Source organism: Magnolia sinica, chromosome 11, assembly GCF_029962835.1.
Source record: "Magnolia sinica isolate HGM2019 chromosome 11, MsV1, whole genome shotgun sequence".
Lineage (NCBI taxonomy): Eukaryota > Viridiplantae > Streptophyta > Magnoliopsida > Magnoliales > Magnoliaceae > Magnolia > Magnolia sinica.
The window spans coordinates 16,354,753-16,375,875 of record NC_080583.1 but is presented as its reverse complement, the minus strand read 5'-3'; the positions used below and the strand labels follow the sequence as shown (position 1 = coordinate 16,375,875).

At 39.9% G+C, this 21,123-nt stretch overlaps 1 protein-coding gene across 3 annotated transcripts; it reads left to right on the top strand.

The window, feature by feature from the left end:
• Nucleotides 1–846: 846 nt before the first annotated feature.
• LOC131218875 (serine carboxypeptidase-like 18) lies at nt 847–20,854 on the top strand. Of its 3 annotated transcripts, none has more exons than XM_058213742.1 (13): nt 848–1,041; nt 1,322–1,467; nt 8,342–8,418; nt 8,531–8,653; nt 11,404–11,506; nt 13,071–13,108; nt 14,998–15,099; nt 15,817–15,897; nt 15,983–16,135; nt 18,840–18,911; nt 19,448–19,566; nt 19,672–19,785; nt 20,435–20,852. In XM_058213742.1, the coding sequence occupies exons 1-13, from the start codon at nt 899–901 to the stop codon at nt 20,628–20,630; spliced, it is 1,467 nt and encodes a 488-aa protein (XP_058069725.1). In that variant the 5' UTR covers nt 848–898; the 3' UTR covers nt 20,631–20,852. The 3 variants fall into 3 exon arrangements, with proteins under 3 accessions (XP_058069726.1, XP_058069725.1, XP_058069727.1); XM_058213744.1 differs by lacking the exon at nt 20,435–20,852 and adding an exon at nt 20,274–20,355 and having other exon boundaries at nt 849–1,041; XM_058213743.1 differs by lacking the exon at nt 14,998–15,099 and having other exon boundaries at nt 847–1,041; nt 20,435–20,854.
• The last annotated feature ends 269 nt before the right edge of the window (nt 20,855–21,123 follow it).

Genomic DNA, 21,123 nt, shown 5'->3' with positions numbered 1-21,123 from the left:
ACACCAGCCAATCCGCTTCCATTCGACACGGACAATCCGCACTCAGATTTCGTTTGTCGCTCTGTGGCGTGAAAGAATCGCAAACCTCGGTCCTACGCGGATCATGGATGCGACTTCTTTACAATGAGCGTCTATGATTTTCTGTACACATACACACAGCTAACCATACAGGTGGCACTCGCTACCTTGATCCAAACCGTTGAAACAGCGCTACCAATAATCGATGGACCATCATACAGAAATAAATTGATTGAAAAATTCTATTTCACTGGTCGTGGCCAAGGATGCTTAAATAAAAATAATGAATGGTCCAATTTCAATTAATGAACTTCTACCGGCAAATATAGAATTATTTATCAAATTAATGGTGGTCCATCTAACATTATAACAATGATTTGGAGGTATTGGATTGAGGTGTGTGTGTGTGTGTGTATGCGCCGTTTTCGGGGTGTATGAGCAGGCACAAGCATACCCCTGCTCGGCCGGAGTATCAATACACGTGTCTTTATTTTCTTTTATGTATTTATTTATAATTATTTTTCCAATTCACGTTATAAACGTTCATCAGCAACATTGACAACGTGATATGTGCAAATTGTTCAGAGGTTTGTTGGACCTTCCTACTGATTTATCATGCCCCTAAAAGTCACCGTAGTTTAATCCTAACCTTTCAAATTGTAGACGTTAAATAGATGGTTAAGAAGATAATAGATCCACTGTAGATGAAAGGACCAAGATTTGTGGCCAGGGTCGTCCACCGTAGGTTACATCAGATCAATGGTACGGTTTACATCACTGGACCATTGCCCCACTTGTATAAAATACTATCCATGTCCTGGGGTCGATAATCATATATGTTATTCCCAGCTTAAGTAAAGTTGCATAGCGTAGGTGCAAAATGACCAGAGTAAGGTTGCATGCAGTCTTCGCTTGTCTAATAATAGTGCTTTCTTCCCCTTATCCATGGCTTGTAGTCTCTCAATCAACGGTTCGATCTCTACCTGGTTTTCCTGGCCCTCTCCCCTTCCATCTAGAAACCGGGTAATTTGTAAATCTGATCTCTTACACTTAGCATCTGATTATTTCCATTTAAGACCCACATATGGGCCACATTATAAATGGTCAAATCTGTGAAAATTGCAGCCTTTACCTGTTTCTAACCATTCGATCAATAAATTTCTTTCTGGGCTGTTGATCTAAGCCTTTTTTGTCCATCTCGAAATGTGAAATGGACCAGATTCTTGTAAACTTCCACTCGGTGTAATTTTTGGGTATGCAATAATCCAGCTTGTGGTCTACTAATTCTATGGTCTTGATCTAGGTACATCGGTGTGGGAGAATTGGATGAAAACCAGCTGTTTTACTACTTTGTGGAGTCCGAAAAGAACCCAAAAGAGGACCCTCTTGTTGTGTGGCTCACTGGCGGCCCTGGTTGCTCTGCATGGAGTGGTCTTGTCTTTGAAATAGGTACGTACAGAGAAGCGTGTTCACATAGAGTCATTGTATGGGAAATATAACATACAACGTCTTTTTTTTTTCTTCATTTTATGCTATGATCCGGGCCATATCATGAAGATCACCTGGAGCAAACATTAGATAAACCTACTCATGATGTGGGCCACCTTACATTGAGTCCGACATTAGCTTTCCATTGATTTGGATGGTATTGCCTGCCTTATGAATGGACCATCCTGGTTATAGTTGCTGGTTACCTTTGTGATGCATCCTGCTGTTTGCACTGCTTCCATATTTTTCATACAAGATATTGTCAGGGAACATTCATGGTATGCAAATACAAGAAGATTTGATAAGAACATCTAACAGTTCAAAGCCATTTCTGAAATGGTGGTGGTTTATCTATTACACGATCTGACGTTGGAAGAATCATAAATTAATTCATTAGCTGAAAAAAGAAAATCCCTTTTTAAAGTCACGTAAGCTTGAACTTTGGTTGATTTATATATTGATGAAAAAGATGATATACATCAATTCATGGATAGGAGGATTAATGAGGAGTAAAGAACTCTACCAAAGAAAAAATAATTATAGATTTTACAAATTAATGGAGATACGCCAAGTCCCATAAAAAATCTGATGTTGAGAGCTTTGACATGATTTATTTTTTATTTTTTATTTTATTTTTAAAGTTGATACATGAAAAACCTAGAAAAAATCTATAAAAATATAGTTTTAATACTTTAAATTTAAGCAGAATTAAAATGGAACTAGAGTAAACGAAAGAGGTGACAAAATAGAAACCTATTCTTAAAATGTCTGATTCCAATGTAATAACAAGGGATGGAAAGAAACTAGGTCTTTTGGGCTTAGAAAGCTTGGAGATTTCCTTTGTTGAGTATCACCTGATTTTTTTAATGCTGGCAAGAAAATTATTATTGGAAAGTCTCCTTGGTTTGATGAGATGATAGAGAGAGTGTGGTATGTGCGAGTGATCCAGCGGTTAACTCACCGTTGCCTTTAAAACAATAAAATAAATTAAATTAAAGAAAATTACTGTTAAAAAAATATCTCAGAGATTGGAATTGCAGAGAACAAAACCCAGTAGTAGATTAGGTAAACTAACTGCGTGGTGTGCCAGACACCACTGACCTTGGTGGTGTGTTGATGTGAAAAAGTTATATGGGCCCCACCATGATGCATGTGTTATATCTAAACTGTCCGTTAATTTGGCAAGATCTTTTAAGGCTTGAGTTGAAAAAAGAAACATATACAAAGCCCAAGTGGACCACGCTGCAAAAAGCAGTGGGGATTCAACGTTTACCATTGAAACCTTCTCGTGATTACAAAAGTTTTGGATAAATGTAATGTTTGTTCTTCCCTTAATCATAGCTTGTGTGAGTTGGATGGAAAATAAAAGTTATGGTGGGCCCTGTAAATGTTTCAACGGTTGGAATCATTGGCCCACTGCATTTTGTAGCGCGGCCAACTTGAGCTTTGGATATGGCTTTTTCGAAGCGGATTGGCTGGTGGAGGTATGCATCGTGCGAAGACGAGTGCTGACACGACTCGAGCTCGGAGTTGTATAAACGGTTTAAAGGAGAACAAAGTTACGTGGGCTCCTCGGTGATGTGTGTATTATATCTACACTGTTCATCTATTTTTTTCAAATCATTTTAGAGCATTATTCAAAAAATGAATCATATCTAAGGATCAAATGGACCACACCACAAATAGCAGCCGGAATAATGATTTTCACCATTAGAAAATTCGTAGGGCCCACCATAAAGCTTATTTTCCATCCAATCTGTTCACAAGGTCACAAATACCTGGATGAAGAGGAAAAACAAATTTCATATTGATCCAAAACTTCTGTGACCCTAAAAGGGTTTCAATGGCACGTTTATTGCAGTGTGGACCACTTGATAATAGTTAGATCCTTATTATTTTTATCTCAAGCCTTAATACTAGCTCGCCAAATGGACGAACGGTTTGGATATAATACATACCTCATGATGAGATCCACAAAACTTGCTGACGACAATACATCAGCTGTACATCTGGTGTGTGCTAGACCAGCCAATCCGCTTCCGACTTATTGCAACGAGCATGCCTTGAAATGGGACGCGGATTGCGTCCTAACCTAATCCGTCCGGGCAGCGTTCTGTGGGGCCCACAGATATGTAAGTGTTTTATCCACTCCATTCATCGCTTTTATCAGACCATTTTAATCTATCATCTTAAAAATAAGGCAGGTCCATAGCTCCAGTGGACCACACCAAAGTAAGCTGCAGTGATAATGACACTCACGGTTGAAACCTTTCTAAGGGCTACTGTGATGTTGTTTTACCAGCCAACCTATTAATATTAATAAGGTCATGTAGACGTGGATGAAATGAAAACACAAGTAAAAACTTGATCCGAATCTTCTCCAGCTCCCAAGAACTTTTTGATGGCGGACGTTGAATCCCCACTTTGTGGTCTATTGGAGCTGTGGACCTCCCTCGTATTTTGAATCATACCTTAAAATGACATGAGAAAAGAGATAAACAGCGTGGATAAAATACATCACGGTGGGCCCTACAGAGCCATGCCCGGGCGGGGGCAGGACGCAATCCGCGTCCCTTGAAATGATACCGCCAAATGGAATGGTAGTGCGGATATGCACACGTCCAGGCTACGTCAACGCACCATCATATCTAGGTCGGTGGTGCCGCTTCCTTGGATCAGGGTCTGAGAACGGATTAGGTGAGATCCGGCCTCACCAAAGACGTGCCGCCCTGACGATGGAGCTACTTTGGGGCTCACCTTAATGTATGTATTATATATCCACGCCGTCTATCCTTTTTTTCCATATCATTTAGGAAATTAATCTAAAAATGAAGTAGATCAGATTATCAGTCAGACCCTACCATAAGAAACAGTAGTGATTGACCATTCATGGGCCATAAAAGTTTTTGGATCAAGCTGATATTTGTTTATTCCCTTCATCCAGGCTTATGTGACCCTATTAATAGATCAGATGGTAAATAAACACTGCAGAGACATTAAGTTGAGATCTATAAAGTTTTTGACAGATTGGACGGTCAATTATCATTATTTCTTATTGTATGGTCCACCTGTTAATTTAATCTGCTTCATTTTAAGGATAATGTCCTTAAATGGTATGAAAAAACGGATGGACGGCATGAATACATAATACATGCATCAAGCTGGCCCGTGGTAACCCCGCAGTAATGCCGTACTGTGTTGGTGAAGGTCTTTGTCTCACCTATTCTGCTGTCATTTCAGACAAGCGTGGATGTGAAAGTTAGGTGTCTTTTGCCTTCCTCTTCGTCTAGTGGTCGAATGGGAAAAACGGACAATGTCTTTTATAAGTACGCATGCATGAGACGATTATTTTGCGGTAGGTGAAGAAGGGAGGGCTTATACGTTAAACCCTTTAAATATAGTCCAACCGCAATAAAAAGTTAAAATATGGTCCAACCGCGATTTAAAATCGGATTGGGCCCACCGTGAATGTGTATGGTGTATCCATGCAGTTCATCCGTTTCCTTTTAGAGCGAAGTTCCTGCGGATGCTTAGGTGGGGCCAGAGTAATGGTTTTAAATTTACTCCGTCCATCTATTTCTTTTTTTTAAAAAAATAAAAAATCATTTTAAGATTAGAGACCAAAAATTGAGAAGATTTAAAACTCAATGCAGCCGTAGGAAAGGAAACAGTGGGGATTCAGCGACAGCTGTTGAAACATTAGTTTAGCCACAAAAGTTTTGTATCAGGTATGTTTTTGGTGTTTTAACTTCATCCCAGTGGGAATGACCTTATAAACTGTTTGGATGACATATAAACATCAAGGTAGAGCATTAAAAAGTGGGAATGACCTTATAAACTGTTTGGGCATGTTTTTGGTGTTTTAACTTCATCCCAGTGGGAATGTTTCAACGATAGATAACTCTTTCCTCAGTTTCCCCTCTCCCCTCTTGTATGGTTGCCTCGAGTTTTGGATCCACCTGAATTTTATTCTTATGCCTTAAAATTATCTGGAAAAGCAGATGGACGGTGTGGATTTCTCGAAAACATTACAATATGTCCCACCTAGCATCCCGAACTTGGCCATGGTGCAACTCATCCACGGTCCACCTGTTGTGCATATTTGGACCGTTCATGGGGAAAGCGGATTGCGTCCTACCCCCTCCCGTCTCCACCTGGGAACGCTGGGAATGGACGGGAGCTTTGAGTGGCCACTGTGATGTATGGGTCTTATCCACACTGTCCATCCATTTTTTCATATCATTTTAGTTTATAAACCAAAAAATGAGGCAGCTCCAAGGCTCAAGTGGACCACACCACAGGAAGTAGCGGTGATAATGATTCTCACCATTGAAACTTTCTAGGGCTCACCTTGATGTTTATTTGGCATCCAACCTATTTATAAAGTTAAATAAACCTGAATGAAGAGAAAAAACAAATATCAGCTCCATCCAAAACTTTTGTGACACCTAAAAAGTTTTCAACGGTAAGAGTTTAATCCCCATTGTGTAGTCCACTTAAGCCTTGTATCTAGATTTGGGCATCGAGTTGAGTCGAATCGAGTTAGGACTGACTTGACTTGCTCTAGTTTTGAAATAAGCCTGATCTGAACTCAACTCGCCTCGGTACCGAGTCCAGCATGCCTGAACCGATCCAAATCCGAATCTGACCGAGTCCAACCCGGTCAACTGTGTCGATTCAAGTTAGCACCGATTCAGATCGAGAGATGAGAGAGAGAGAGAGAGAGAGAGAGAGAGAGAGAGAGAGAGAGAGACGAGGAGGGTGGTGATGGTGGTGGGTGACTGCCAAGCTTGGAAGAGGAGAGAGAGAGAGAGAGAGAGAGAGAGAGAGAGAGAGAGGCTTGTGATGGTGGCGGGTGGCTGCCAAGCTTCGAAGAGAATGGAGGGAGGGAGTGGAGAGAAGAGGTAGTGATGGTGGTAGCTAGTTGTCGAGCTTGGAAGAAGAGGATGATGAGGGAGGGAGAGAGAGGGTTTAAGATTGGGTTAGGGTCGGGTGCATTGTATAGAATTAGATATAGTTAAAATTTATGATTTTTTATTATATATATACCTGAATTTGAGTCGAGTCGAGTCTGACTGAATTGTGCGAAGACTACTTGGTTCAGATTGACTCACCATTTCGATTCAGGTCGTGTCGGTTCTAAACGAGTTGGATGAATTAAGTTAGGCAAGACAAGTCGCGCCGTGCCTGCTCTACTTGTACCTACCTCATTTTTGCGTTTACATCCTAGCACGATATGAAGAAATGAATTAGCGGTGTGGATAAGACCCATACACCTCGGTGGCAAGTCAAAGCTACACCTCGGTGGCAACTCAAAGCTCCCGCCTATTCCCAGCTGGAGATGGGCTAGGGTAGGAAACAATCGGCGTCCGTTCATGGGACCGTGCATAAAAAGAAATCTGACAGGCATCGATTCCTTTCGATTCCGCCGGATAAAATTACACATGTACACTTTCCTTTATACCCGTCCATTCGGTGGCTGCCACATGTGGTGTTAGGCTCCGCCCAATCACTGCCTCCTCTGGATCATCTTCCATTTACATCAATGCCCATGCTCTGTATGGTGTAGATTGGCATACCTAAATGACATTTGTCCACATTAGACAGAGCACCCTAGTTGGTGTGCAGCAGATCTCTCATGTACGGTTGTCTTCTCCTCCCCCATTCCCCCGTGTGTTGTGGTCCTCGTGAGTTTTAGATTAGACGGTTTTTGCAGAGGATTGTCGTCCATGGGCAATGATCACATGCGTCCCAACGGATGGTAATTATAATCCTTTCTTTTTTCCAAGCAAACACGAGGAAATTGATACATTGGGAATACTGAGTCAGCCATCCTTCCGCTCTGAAGATGATATATCAACTGAGTTTTATTAAGTATGGTCACTATATGGATGGCACAGATTGTTACATCACTCTACCAAAGTTGGTTGTGAATCAGCTCTAGGGCAGAGGAATACCCATCTATCTGGAGCACAAATATCAGTCAGTTGCATCTGTTCATCTAGATATCCCAAGCGTGGCCGATGATAACGAATGGTAGAAAGTAAACATTGATTAGATGATCTTACCCGTTTGGTAGGCTATCAAATCAACGGTGGGAAATGAAAATTGTCTAATGGTCAAGAATTCAGCGGGGAAGCTATTGAAAATGTGTGGATAGAATGATCTAATAAGTGTGATTTTGAAACATAATCCACCCATCATAAGCTCAATTTATGGAGGGATAGGATTGACCAATTACCCTTCCAGCTAAGAGATTGAAGTTGGTACCGTGGGGAGGATGGAACCGTAATATGGTAGAGCTATCTCTACAAGCGACAAACCTATCAGGGTGATGTGTCAATCAAGGCCATCCATGAAGTGGGACCCAACTGATCAGATGGCTAGGATCTTCCCATCTATGTTTATTTTGAAGAGGTGGTTCTATCACATCCTTGTTTTACCATCTCCACCGTACATCACACCGATCAAAAAAGCCTGCGAATGGTCTCGAATGACCACTCATTAGATGGACGATCGGAGGGAAAATCACCAGTGGCCTATATTCAATGACCAAAAATACTTTTTGAATCAGGGCTTGTTCATAGTATACAGTTCCTGATGGATGGTTTGGATTAGATTTGAAACACATGACGTGGAAAGATGGTGCGTGGCAGTTATGATGTGGGCCTACATTCTATCAAAACCAACCACGCTGTGAAAAAAAGAAAAGAAAAAAAACAAGTCATTGCTTTTAAATTGCTTCTTAAGGGGTTTTGACCCACTTGGACCGTTGATAAACTCTCCTGCTTACCTTCTGAAAAAAAATGTTATCGTTTCTATCTTACCTTTGCAGGTCCTCTGTATTTTCCAAGAGTCAGATATGATGGGTCTCTTCCAACTTTGAAGTTGAGACAACACTCATGGACAAAGGTATGAAATTTGGTGTCCTCACCCTTCATGGCCCACCCATTTTGTTAAGAAGCGTGGGGTTGGATTTTCAGCATCATCTTCGTGGATTCACCTGTTTGGACTGGATTTTCAGGTTTCCAGCATCATCTTCGTGGATTCACCTGTTTGGACTGGATTTTCATATTCAAGTGGCTCAAAAGATAATATAATTGGAGATGTAAAAGCATCCAAGGAACTCTACCAATTTCTAAGGAAGGTGAGTGGCACCACACATATTAGGGTCTAATGCATGCCATAGTTTAAAACATGAAAAAACTCGACAAGACTCTGACGAGTAAGCTGGACTTGGAAAAATTTTCAACAAGTCCTCCCCCCCCCAAAAAAAAAAAAAAAAAAAAAACCTCTGTTGGAGCGATGCTAGGAAGAAAGCATGAACCAACTCAGAGAAGAACATCTTAATGAAACTCGACGAAGATTTGATTAGACTCACCAAGAATAGATACTATTTGTGAGTTAGCGTGTAGAAAATATTAAATATTTGTAGAAGAGATCCCACGGTATATGTTGTTTGTAAATGAAATATTTTTTATTGAGAAGATGAGGGAGGATAGCTTTAGAATCTAAATAATTTAAAATTATTCTAACTAAAACAAAGTATATGAAGAGAAATTCTAATAATAATATGGGCGAAAATGATGAATTAATTAAGATTGTTGAGTAAAAAATTACTTAAAATGATGACTTTTGATTCACTAGGTCAATAATATATGAAAGTGGGGAGATTGAAGAGGATATTGGTCTTATAATTCAAGCTGGGTGGAAGAAATGGAAATATACTACGGAGATTCATATGATCATTATGTATCATTCAAATTGAAAGAAAATTTTTATAGGGTAGGTATAAGACCAGTAATGATTTACGTGATAAAATAATAGGCAATTAAAGAATAATATGTTCACAGGATGATTTTGATTAAATGGGGATGTTAAGATAGATGAGTGGAAAAATGAGGAATAACAAAATTAGAAACGAATGTATCCGACAGAACTTACGAGCAAAAATGAGGATTAAAAATGATTTCAAATGAAATTAATATATAAGTGAAAATGAGGAATAAAAATGATTTCAAATGAAATTAATATATTCGTATTTAAAATAAGTCAATTAATAAAAATAAATAAATAATAATAAAGGGACCAAGTGATAAAAAAGAACTCGATCTATTCCATTTTGTTAGCCCTGTCTATAAAAGGAGAGCATATGAAAGTGTGACTGATTCTTTGATTTCCTTGGGTTACTAACCAAGTGGAGTTTTGGGTTAAATATTGATATTTTAGTAACCGATGTAATAAATCTATGTAGTGCTTGGCATATTGATCATTTTTGGAAAGGGAGCTGGATCCAACCAACATGATTTTTAGGCCTCACGTACGTATGGCCCACCAGAATGACGGACCAGGTTGATTTTTAGGCTCTATGGCTAAAATGGGGTGATTAACCTAGTGATTAGGGATTTCACTAAACATTATGATGGGGGTTTAAACATCATGATGGGGCCTGCTAATTCTTAAAAAGGATTCGAGGCGGTTTTCATGCAAAAGTTGATTGACGTCAACGAAGTGAATAGCTAAAAGAAATTCTTGCACATGGCGTACCTTGATGTTTATGTGAAATTCAAGCCGAGCACCGAGTATATCTCCCCATTTTACCCTTAGGGTCCAAAAATCAGCATATTCCGTGATTCGCGTTGACCATAGGATTGGAACAGTATATGGGGCAACGCTCACCCTCTAAATTGGTTCCCTTCATGTGGCCTACTTGAATTATAGATGGGTTTGGTTTTTTGTCCCAAGGCCTAAATTTTATCTTGTCATCCAATAGTTAAGAGTGAATTTCATATAATTATCATGGTGGGCCTTGACAAGATCGAGGGTAGGTATCCCTTTACCCAATGTTTCCCTTCGTATGTCCCATTTAAATCACAAACTAAGCTGATTTTTTAGCCTTGTAACTAAAATGGGATGACACACTTGGTGATCGAGTTGCATTTCACTTAAACATCAAGGTAGGGCCCACCTTTAAGTTGATTTCCAATGATTTTCATGCTGATTAATGTAAACATGTTCATGTAAAATTCTTACCGATCACTAGATACATTAGCCCGATCCATGATTTACATGGACCGCATGATTAGAAACAACATACGGGACAAAGCTCACCCTCTAAACTATTTTCCTTCGTATGCCCCATCTAAATCACGGATGGGCCTAGTTTTTGTCCAGATGCTTAAACTTTAGATTGTCATCTAATAGTTGGAGTGGATTTCATATAATCATCATTGTAGTCCCTGAAAAAATTAAGGGTGGGAGTCCCCCTCCAAATTGTTTCCCTTTGAATGGCCCACATAAATCATGAAATAGTCTGATTTTTGGGTCCTACAACAAAAATGGAGTGACACGCCTAGTGATCAAGGTAGATTTCACTTAAACATCATGATGAGCCTACTAATTGTTGTAGTGGATTTAGGGTGATTCATTTGTAATGTTACCACATGAATCATGCCTCTGCATAGTGATTTCAAAACGACTGAATTTACATTGTTGTACACACTGCTAAATGCAAAAATTAAAAATTAAAAAAAAATAAATACTATCCACACAAATTATCAGCAATTACCATTGACTTAAAGCTATCAAATGACCACTTAGGCACCGAGCCCAAAAATGGAATTGGTCTATGATTCAACAGCTTGCATCCCAAAGACACTATGGTAATTTCTTTTTATTATTTATTTATTTATTATGGTTTCTTTTTGCTGGTACTTTGTCATTAGTTGTGAGTTTGGAATCAATGGATTCCAAATTCGAATTCATCTTCTGCAAGGTGCTTCCTTTTTAGTAGCTTGCATCATGAACACATGTAACATGTTGCATGTGACGACAACCTTATTGCCCATTGAGATGGATGGATGTTAACCTTTTTCGTTTGTTTAACTTATGGTGCAGTGGTTAATTGGTCACCCACAATTCCTTTCGAATCCTCTATATATCGGAGGTGACTCATATTCTGGCATAATTCTTCCAATTTTTGTCCAGGAAATAGCAAATGGTAATCTTTCTCTGCTTAATTGATGTAGAGCGGGTCGCGGACAGTTTCATGGCCAAGATGGATCAGAAATCTTCATCCGTTGGGCTTTAGGAGTTGCGCCCAACGTGAAAAGAGCTTAGAATAATTAGGGAACGGTTTGGTGAAGCCAAATAGGACACTTACTATTTTTGGCCGAAAACCTTGCGCACTAGTTGTAGTTTATAGTAAGTCGCGGATTCTAGGAGTTTGAGTTGTAGTTTGATTATGATTTCTTTCCCATTGCTTGATACCCTTATTTAAAGGGTTGTGAACTCGATTTTAATCATTCATCAATCAATTTCGATTTTATTAGAATTTATTTCTATTTTCTGCTTTTCTTTCCTCGTGGATTCGAGAAGTCTCTGTGAGGAGTCCAGAGAAGTTCCGTGGATTCGGAATAGTTATCCTCTTGAGGAAGACGGTGCTCGACCTCACGTCCTCCCCTGCGTCATTAATGCATACTTAGTATTAATTATATTTTAATTAAGTGGTTCCCCACGATTATATTCATTGGATCTAGGGTGATGTTAGTTGACCGGATGGTTTGTTACTATAAAGATTGATAATTCATGTCTCGTAAGGATACCCAGATCAAAAGTCATGACAGATTTACGGTTCACACTTCAAATGACAATTTCTCCCTATTCAAATTGAATTTCTTTGAACCAGATGTAGCCGGTGCCTAATTATGTTATGCCCTACATAGAACTAGGCTTGGGTACGATATATTGCTTCTAGCCTTCTTTCGATGCAGCCATGCTAGCTAGGAATGCATCCATGCCATATCAGACATCAAGAGTGGACTGAGAGAAAGTGTATGTGAAGAGAAAGAAGGGAAAAGAGGAGAAAGAGGCTAAAAGATTATTTATTTATTTATTTATTTTTAAACAAAATAAAAAAAACAAAAAGCAAAACTCCATAAAAAAGTAAGAGAAAGATGAGAGAGATAAAAAGTAAGATGACATGAGAGAGAGAGAGAGTTCTTTATGTTGTGGATGCTAGCAATCCCTTAACAGAAAGGGCTCCTTGTTAAACGCGTCAACCGATCTTGTCCATGTGATATTGGAGTAATCTGAGCCACAGTTAAGAAGCACTGTGTGAGCGAAAGAAAATCAGGCCAGCCAACTGTTAAAGAGCCACACATGAATGAAAACAACGAGTAATATGATAAAACTCGCAAGTTGTTTTTTTTTTTTTCATATCTTGTTAGCCTTTGCAGTAATTGGAGGTGGGCCCTGTTGATTTCCTACCACCCAACACAAAAAGAAAAAGGACCCACGTCAATTCACTCCTCAATCTTGCGATTTATGCCCATCCAATATGATGAATTGACCATCCCTTCATCTGGGCACTAGTTGGTCAGTTACCCAGTCCAATACGTACAATTGATTACTGGGTATTCCCGTCTACATGGGCGGGGGCCCACCAAATCAACGGTATCGATCACCATATAGAAATCCTAACAATTCAGTGTTCATATTTCTGGTATTTTTGTTTTGCTACACTTTCCGTACCACACATTTTCAAACTTAGTATGTGATTGCAGGTATTGAAGCTGGCCAGGAACCAACCCTCAATCTCAAGGTATCTAATTTATGAAAATGAAAATTTCAACGGTTAGATTCTGACGATAGTTCATCTTACTATTTTGAAATGGTGGCGACTTTTCAACCAAGGGCATGGGATTGTTGTCCGGCAATCAGAACTGACCAGCTGATCCAATTATCGACGGGACATTATAAAATCTGATGTTGCCCTTGGAATTTGTACTGCTCACCGATTTAGTTTAAACCGTCCATTTGATAGTGGTCAATTGGTTGTTTTAGATGTCTTGATTAGTGTGGTTTTAAAAATGCGATTCATTTGCAATGTGACCAAAAAATGATTTTTTTTTTCCTTAGAATTTGGACAGCATGCTATTTTTATTTTATTTTTATTTTTAAAGAAAATTTTACAAAAAAAAAACCTGCTAGTTAATATAAAATTAACATTTTGAACCTTTTTCAAAAAATTACATTATTAATCAATATAATTATTGTTCCGCTGCTTTCCATTAAATTTCTTTTAAGGGCCCGTTAGATGGGCGTGGTAAGCTCCTGGGCAGGGAACCTGCGTAGGGCCCACCATGACGTTTTTGATAAATCCACCATGTCCATCCGTTTTGTGAGATCATTTTAAGACAAGAGACCAAAAATGACCCGGATCCAAGTCTCAAGTGGGCCGAAAAGGGGAGAATTGAATGTCCACGGTTGAAATATTCATGGGGCCACAGAAGTTTTGAATCAGGCTAGTATTTTCGTTTTCAATTCATCCCTGTAGGCATGACGTTATGAACGGCATGGATGGCATGTAAGCATCACTGTAGACCCTAGGAAGGTTTCAACAGTAGGAATTTCTCTACCAACCTTTTCCTTTGCTGAGGCCCACTTGAGTCTTGGATCCGACTTATTTTTAGCCTCTTGTTCTAAAATGGGCTTTAAAAAAAGGATGGACGTGGTGGATTTATCAAAAACATCATGGTGGGCCCTACATAGATTCCCAGCGCAGGAGCTTCCTGCAAGAGTCTTTAGCAGGAAATCTGCGTCCCAGGTGGCTTGGCTGCTTGGTTGGATCCCACTGTGGTGTTAATATAAAATCCCTTTATATTAGGCAAATGATTCAAAAGTCACTCCATCTGTGATTCAAGTGGACCACATAATTGGAAACAGTGTACAAGGTAATGATCACTCTGCAAACTCTTTCTCCTTGTGTGGCTCACCTGAATTATGAATGATCCTGATGTTTAAGCCTCAGACTAAATTTTTGATGTGACATCTAATGGTTGGAGTAGATTTCATAGAATCATCATGGTGGGTCCAGTAAAAATCAAGGGTGGACATCTCTCCTATATTTTTATTTTATTTTATTTTATTTTTTTAGCTTTAAGCATAAACTAGGATTAGGCATGTAATGGTGGCACTGAATTTGGAATGCACACCATAGCAGGCCTCACTAAAAATCAAGTCTGATGTTTCTCTCCAACTGTCTGGAGAGATTATTTAGAGAAAAAGGGAATTGTTGGACAGGTTGCACTTGATTTTAAAAGGCCCATTGTGATGTTTACTAAAGTTCCACTCAACTCATTAGAGATTTAGTCCCGTATTAGGCCGGTAGACAAAAAATCAATCTGACAGGTGAGTTTGGTGTGCCAAAGCAAGGGAAACAGTTGGGTCAAAAAATAAGATGGCAGCCCAAAAATCATACCCATCAGTGATTGACAAATGGAGTTAATTTTTGCACGGTAGGCCTAATATGAGGTCACACCCAATGGTTGAGGTGGATTTTACATAAACATCATGGTGGGGCCCACCAAGCCACTGACCCATTCATTAGCAAGACTGCACTGTGATGGAAGGTAGTGGAATGATAATTACATTCTATGATAGTACACTAGTCACCCTTACTAATGAGGGGTTTTTTTTTTTTAATTGCAGGGTTATTTCCTCGGTAACCCTGTGACGGATAAAAGATATGATAGCAATTCAGTGATACCATACGCCCATGGGATGGGTCTCGTATCGGACGAACTCTATGAGGTAATAGGATGCATGTGAACCCCTTTTTGTGCATTGTAGGGCTATCCATGATGTGGGCCAAATGTTTACATGGCCCGATGATCTGAACCGTCAATCTTCTAAGCCTGACCATGAACACCCATGGTACAAATCTCACGTTCACCACCTAAAGAACGTTATAGCCGGTGTCACTGGTTAGCTGCTCCTCATCCAATGAGAAATCATCCATTGATCCAACGGATAGGATTGAGTCAGGGTGACTCTTGTACTATGGGTGCATATGTGAATTTCGGATCGAAGCATGTCAAAATGTCCTCACGTGTAAAAATTGTTGATTACTCACTACTCTACGTGTCCAGAGGGGAATCCTCTACAGCACCCGTTTTAGACAGCGAGTAAACCAATAGAGCTTTATCGGGTCCACCGTGGGGTCCATGCAGATCATCTCATGTTCACATTGTTGCTGGAAAGTTAGTATAATTCGGAGTGTTTGTTTGTCCTGTGCACCTGATGAACGGGTTGGATTTAGTATACACATCATCCTGGGCTCCGTATTCAACCGTATGATGGAGAGAATAAATGTTACATGGACGTTGGGGTGAGCCCTACAGAGTTTTTGTGCACAGACTCCCTGTAACAGGTGTTGTGGGAAAGTCATATAATTGGGGACTTCGTATCTTCCATCCATTTTAAAGATTTCTGAAGTACTAGATGAAGTTTTTCTAATTATTATTGCAGTCAGCTAAGAAAAGTTGTGAAGGAGATTACATAAATCCAAGAAGTCCTAAATGTGCAAAGGATCTTGAGGCAGTGGATGAGGTAACGGGACTGTCTCAGTCTCCTATTTTCAATTGTGTTCTTTGTATGGTCAAAGGATAATGGTGTTGATCTTTGGTACATGCAGTGCACTTCAAGACTACATAAAGGCCACTTTTTAGAGCCCGAATGCCCCAGGGCATCCCCAAGGCCAAACAATATGGTGAGCCACAGAAGATCTCTACCGGAGAAATCTGAAGAGCTGCTTCTCCCAGATCCTAAACCCCAATTTGGGTGTAGGGTACTCTCTCTCTCTCTCTCTCTCTCAGGTGTAGGGGCCTTGTTTCCACCCCAAGACTCTGTGCATCGATCCTTAGCTGCCATATAGAAGCTATGGTATTATAATGCTTCATTGATGATTCTGACCTTTGACTTTAGTATTTCAATACGGGCCATTAAATAATCATCTCCATATACACCCGTTCAATAAATGTTTCTCCTATGAGCCCCGGTAACATAAATCCAGATCACGAAAGCTTTACATCATCGTTTAAAATGCACTCAGAGGCAAGGTCACCACCAATATTACTGGAAGTATTTTCACATATCACGTTGCGGTCTCAGGCCCATATGGGCCAATGACACTTGTACATATCAAGTATACACACCACTTGCAATAAAATTTTCTTTTGGCAATAAAATACAGGTGAGGTAATTCCACAATATTTCTTAATATATATATATATATATAAAAGAAAAAAGAAAAAAAAAGAATAGACACTAGTTGCAATATGTGAAACCTTTCTCTAGGGTGGAAACCACTTATCATGCAAAACACTTACAGAATAAGATTATTATGCAAGAACGCGTAGATGAACCCGTCTGATCAATCAAAATTTTATAATCTAATTGATATATCCATTACCTTTATTTCGTCATCTCTTTAAGCATCTCGACTATTTTAATTACAACATCACAATGACACCATCGGTTGGCCAAGTCCAATTGATGGACTTGGGCTACTTGACCCATTCAACCCACCTCAGGTGAGTCGTGTCTCCACTTGACAACAAAGGAATCAATCGTTGTCTTCAGGGAAGGCAACGAGCCAGCAGATGGAATGGCCAAATTGGATTTTATCAAGCAAGATTCAGCTCTGTTTTCCCCCATTTCTGACCTCCCTCGGGTGATTAGGGGTCTCATTTGCCTCGATAGAGCAGGGCTTGGGGCAATTTGGACACGTGGATCTAGGTAGCTTTTGGGTCCTCTGGGCTCGTTTTGGGGGCCTTCTTGGGGGTGTTTTCTTGTAAATCTTCTTTACGATGGGTGGCCCGAGTCTTGGTTTTTTGTGGCTTTCTAGTCACCCGAAGTACAGTCCTTGTATTTTCTCTGGTTTCCTTTGAATGATATTCATAGCTCCTTTTGAAAATAAAAAATAAAAAATGGGGTCACCGAAGTCATTAAACATGAAATCAACTTCTTCTAAATTGGATAAATCTTTTGTGTTTGGATTTGTAGAAAGGATAAAAAGAGAAGTGATGCTTCTCAGTGAACAAGTGAAATGAAATATTGTTCTCCTTGTTTGCATATTTTTTCTTTCAATAAGATCCTTTCAAAAATTTATAAGCTATTTTCAAGTTGTTATTATTATTTTTGGCAAAATAGAAATTTTTTGGGAAATTTTTGTAAGTAATTATTAGCAAATGTGATACATCTGGGATGCTTAAAGATGAATGGTGCACATGTGGCATAAACATCATATGTGCTTGCTTGAATCTAAATATCATAACATATATGAGGTGCTTGAAGTTGTACAATGGTGTTGCACAGCACGCCAACAACGCAGTGAACCGAGATCCAATCTCCGGTCTCACCTACAAATGATAAACAAGAAGAAATATAAACTAGAAAAAGAATCAAAGCATTCCAAACAAACCACAAGACAAAATATACATGGAAAAATCCCAATAAGGGTAAAAAAAACCACGGATGCAAATTTTCACTATGAAGAAACGAAGATTACGAGGCAATATACTAACCTTTCCCTTGGAAACACAGAGAAAACCCTTTTACCCACACCTTAGAATAACTCTCATAATGCCTAGAAAAGCCCTAGGGACCCCTATTTATAGTTTAGGCAATTCCCCTTTTGCACCTTTGCGAAAACCAACTCAAAAATCCGCAGTTCGTGCAAAATCCGGAAACGAATCTGCGTAACCTCGATTGGTCGAGGAGACTGCTCGATTGGCTGAGCGAACCCCTCAACTGGTCGAGCATGAGCCTTTACCGGTCAAGTACCGCGGAACCAAAAAACCTATGCTCGCTGGACTTTGAGTCGAGCCAGTCCACGACTGGTCGAGTGGGCCACTTGACCGGTCGAGTGGCCCCCAGATGTGGCTCCACATCTTAACAAATGGTACATGTCACACAAGACACATATTGGCATATTTAACACATGTGGGTACTTGTTGCTAAATGGCAGGCATAATACACATTGCCACCATTGGCACTCTTGGCATATTTAGGGCAATTAAAGATGGATGTAGCACGTCACACATTGATGCATGTGGGGCACTTTGCACATGCATGGTGCAAGAGCATTCATCTGGTACATTAGCACATGTTAAGCACAGGAGAAGAAGGATGGTGGCACATTAGCACATGTGGAATGCGAGAGAAAATATATGATGGTACATGTGGCATAGTGGCATGTTTGGGGCATAACAAAAAGTGGACTTTGGCATATGTGGCACATGTGAAGCTAGTGAAGATACACGATGGGAAATTTTGGTTTGACCATTAGAAAGTTTGTTTTCCTTTGGTGGTAGGAAAATACTTTTCTTAAGAATGGAGGAGAAAGTGACTGACAATGCATGTTTTCCACAAATTTCAAGAGAGGCTTGACAAGCAAGGAAGTGTTAGTTTCACAAAAAACAAATTTGCTTGCCTTTCCATTCTTTTAATCTAAACAGGCCCTTACAGGAACTAACCTTTATTTTGCACAGGAATATGCATATTTGCTATCCGATTATTGGGCTAATGATGATAGTGTTAGAAAGGCACTCCACATCCGTAAGGTAAAATCTCCGAAACCCTCAAGAGACATTTTGTTACAAGGCTTCCTTAGCATACATGAACCCGGCCCTCGCACGCACACCATGTGCATCCACATCCGTCAACATGTTTGGAACCAGGCCATAACATAAGGTGGCCGGCTGCAACCATCAGCTCACCAGGCAGCGAACACATGCACATCGAATGGGGACCGGTAGAAATTTATTCAACTGTCCATTACCTTCATACATGTGTGGCCGACCTAATTATTTTTAGTCCATACATGTGACGGTGGGGCCCAACTGTGATCAGGAGCCAACTTGATCTATTTTATGTTGAACCCAGCCTCGGGGCAGGCCTTAGTATGAAATGTTATCAAACCTTGGGCTAGGCTGGGGATAATCATACATACATGGTCCAGAAATTAAAGCTTGGACCTACACTCACATGGCCAAAGTTCGGGTCCAAGACTTAGCAAAGCGACTTGGGCCCAATACCAATCATACCAGCTTGTATGCCCATATGATGATGACCACTATGAAACTTCCATATTGAACAGGGAACAACCAGAGAATGGAAAAGATGCAACTATGACATACCTTATGAGAAGAGTGTCAAAAGTACCATAAAATACCATCTCAATTTGACCACTCGAGGCTATCTAGCTCTGATATACAGGTGAATCTTTGGTCCATCTCCTCTGACTGATCTCTTCCTAGATCCAGTGACGTGGTACTGATTTTCTTCTTTTTCTTCCTCTTTTTTTTTTCCTTTTGGACGCAGCGGTGATCATGACCTACTAGTGCCATTTTTGGGCACACAAGCATGGATTCGATCTCTTAATTTCTCCATTGTCGATGAGTGGCGACCATGGTTCGTGGATGGACAAGTTGCCGGGTGAGGTCCACTTTTATAACATAACCATCAGTAACATGAACCCAAACTTTGAATTATGATTTCATGTAGGAAGCAAATTTCGTTTACAATGGTTACGATTCAGGTCAGCCCAAGTCTGGGCCATCTATTTTTGGGTGCAAAAGAAAGCACCGGCCATCCCATTTGAATACCAGACCATGATAGCCATAAACCATCAGCATTTGGGCATGTTGGGGGACCACAGAAACACACGTAGATGAATCAAGTGAAGTAATCCAATTGCACAAAGCAAGCACAACGCAAACACTCAGATCGATCACGTGATCAGTTTTCACATCTTCTAACTATGGTGTGACAGTCTTGAATTTTAGCTAGCCATGCCTGGCTAGTGGGTCTGATGCAAAGCCCAGTAGCAATTGATGTTGTCCAAGTCCAAAAGGCACTTGGACTGGGCCCCATCATCAGCCTAACGCATTACAGAATGATCTCACAGCATTTTCGTCTCACAGGTACACCAGGACGTATTCGAATAACTTGACGTTTGCAACTCTAAAGGCAAGAAATTCCTCTTTCTGACTTCTTGATGTTGTTATTATGTGAAATAAAAAGAAATTGCATGAATATATGAAAGACATCTGATCCAATGTGACCCTTTTCGTTTTGGATACAGGGAGCGGGCCACACAGGTCCAGAGTACAAACCCAAGGAAGGCCTTGCAATGCTCCAACGGTGGATTTCTCGTCAGCCTCTATGATCACCTACGATTTCGGAGCTTCAATCCACATGCTTTCCCTGCATGGCTCGCCAAATGCTCCATTGTGCTTGTTAAGAGAGTGGCTCCATCTGTGGCATCTTCTAATAGTTAAAATACTAAATTTATGCAGAATAAGTTAGTATTAATCACCCATGTAATGCTCATGGTGATAAAGTGTGATTATTACCAATTGAAGTCACATAATTATTCAGGCTATATTTGGATGTAAAGATCATTGCTATGTAATAAATAAAGTGAAATGTCCAATATTTAACTGGACCAACTTTATTTAGGCTATGTTTGAATAGAATACTTGGGGAGATCTATAAATTCATATAATTAAGATTTTAGTTGTCCATGCATCCAAGGTAGGCAATCCAAAGTTCTAGAGTCAAAAGGGCAAGTAAATGTTTTTATTTTTACTTTTTTGGTACCAGCAATGTTTACAAAGTAAGACAGCCAGGGATCGAACCCTGGATAATGCACACACAGTACACTCTCTGCCGGCTCAACTAACGAACCAGAGATGGGGCAAGTACATGTTTGGCTTTTAAGCATATTGGATTGTGTTTATTGGTTTTAATTTGCCTGTGCAATTTTATTTG

Coding starts and splice junctions, on each gene's coding strand:
- LOC131218875 (XM_058213742.1), top strand. CDS start 899: ATGACCAGAGTAAGGTTGCATGCAGTCTTCGCTTGTCTAATAATAGTG. Junction 1,468..8,341: donor TGGTCTTGTCTTTGAAATAG/GTACGTACAGAG, acceptor TTACCTTTGCAG/GTCCTCTGTATTTTCCAAGA. Junction 16,136..18,839: donor AACCCCAATTTGGGTGTAGG/GTACTCTCTCTC, acceptor TATTTTGCACAG/GAATATGCATATTTGCTATC.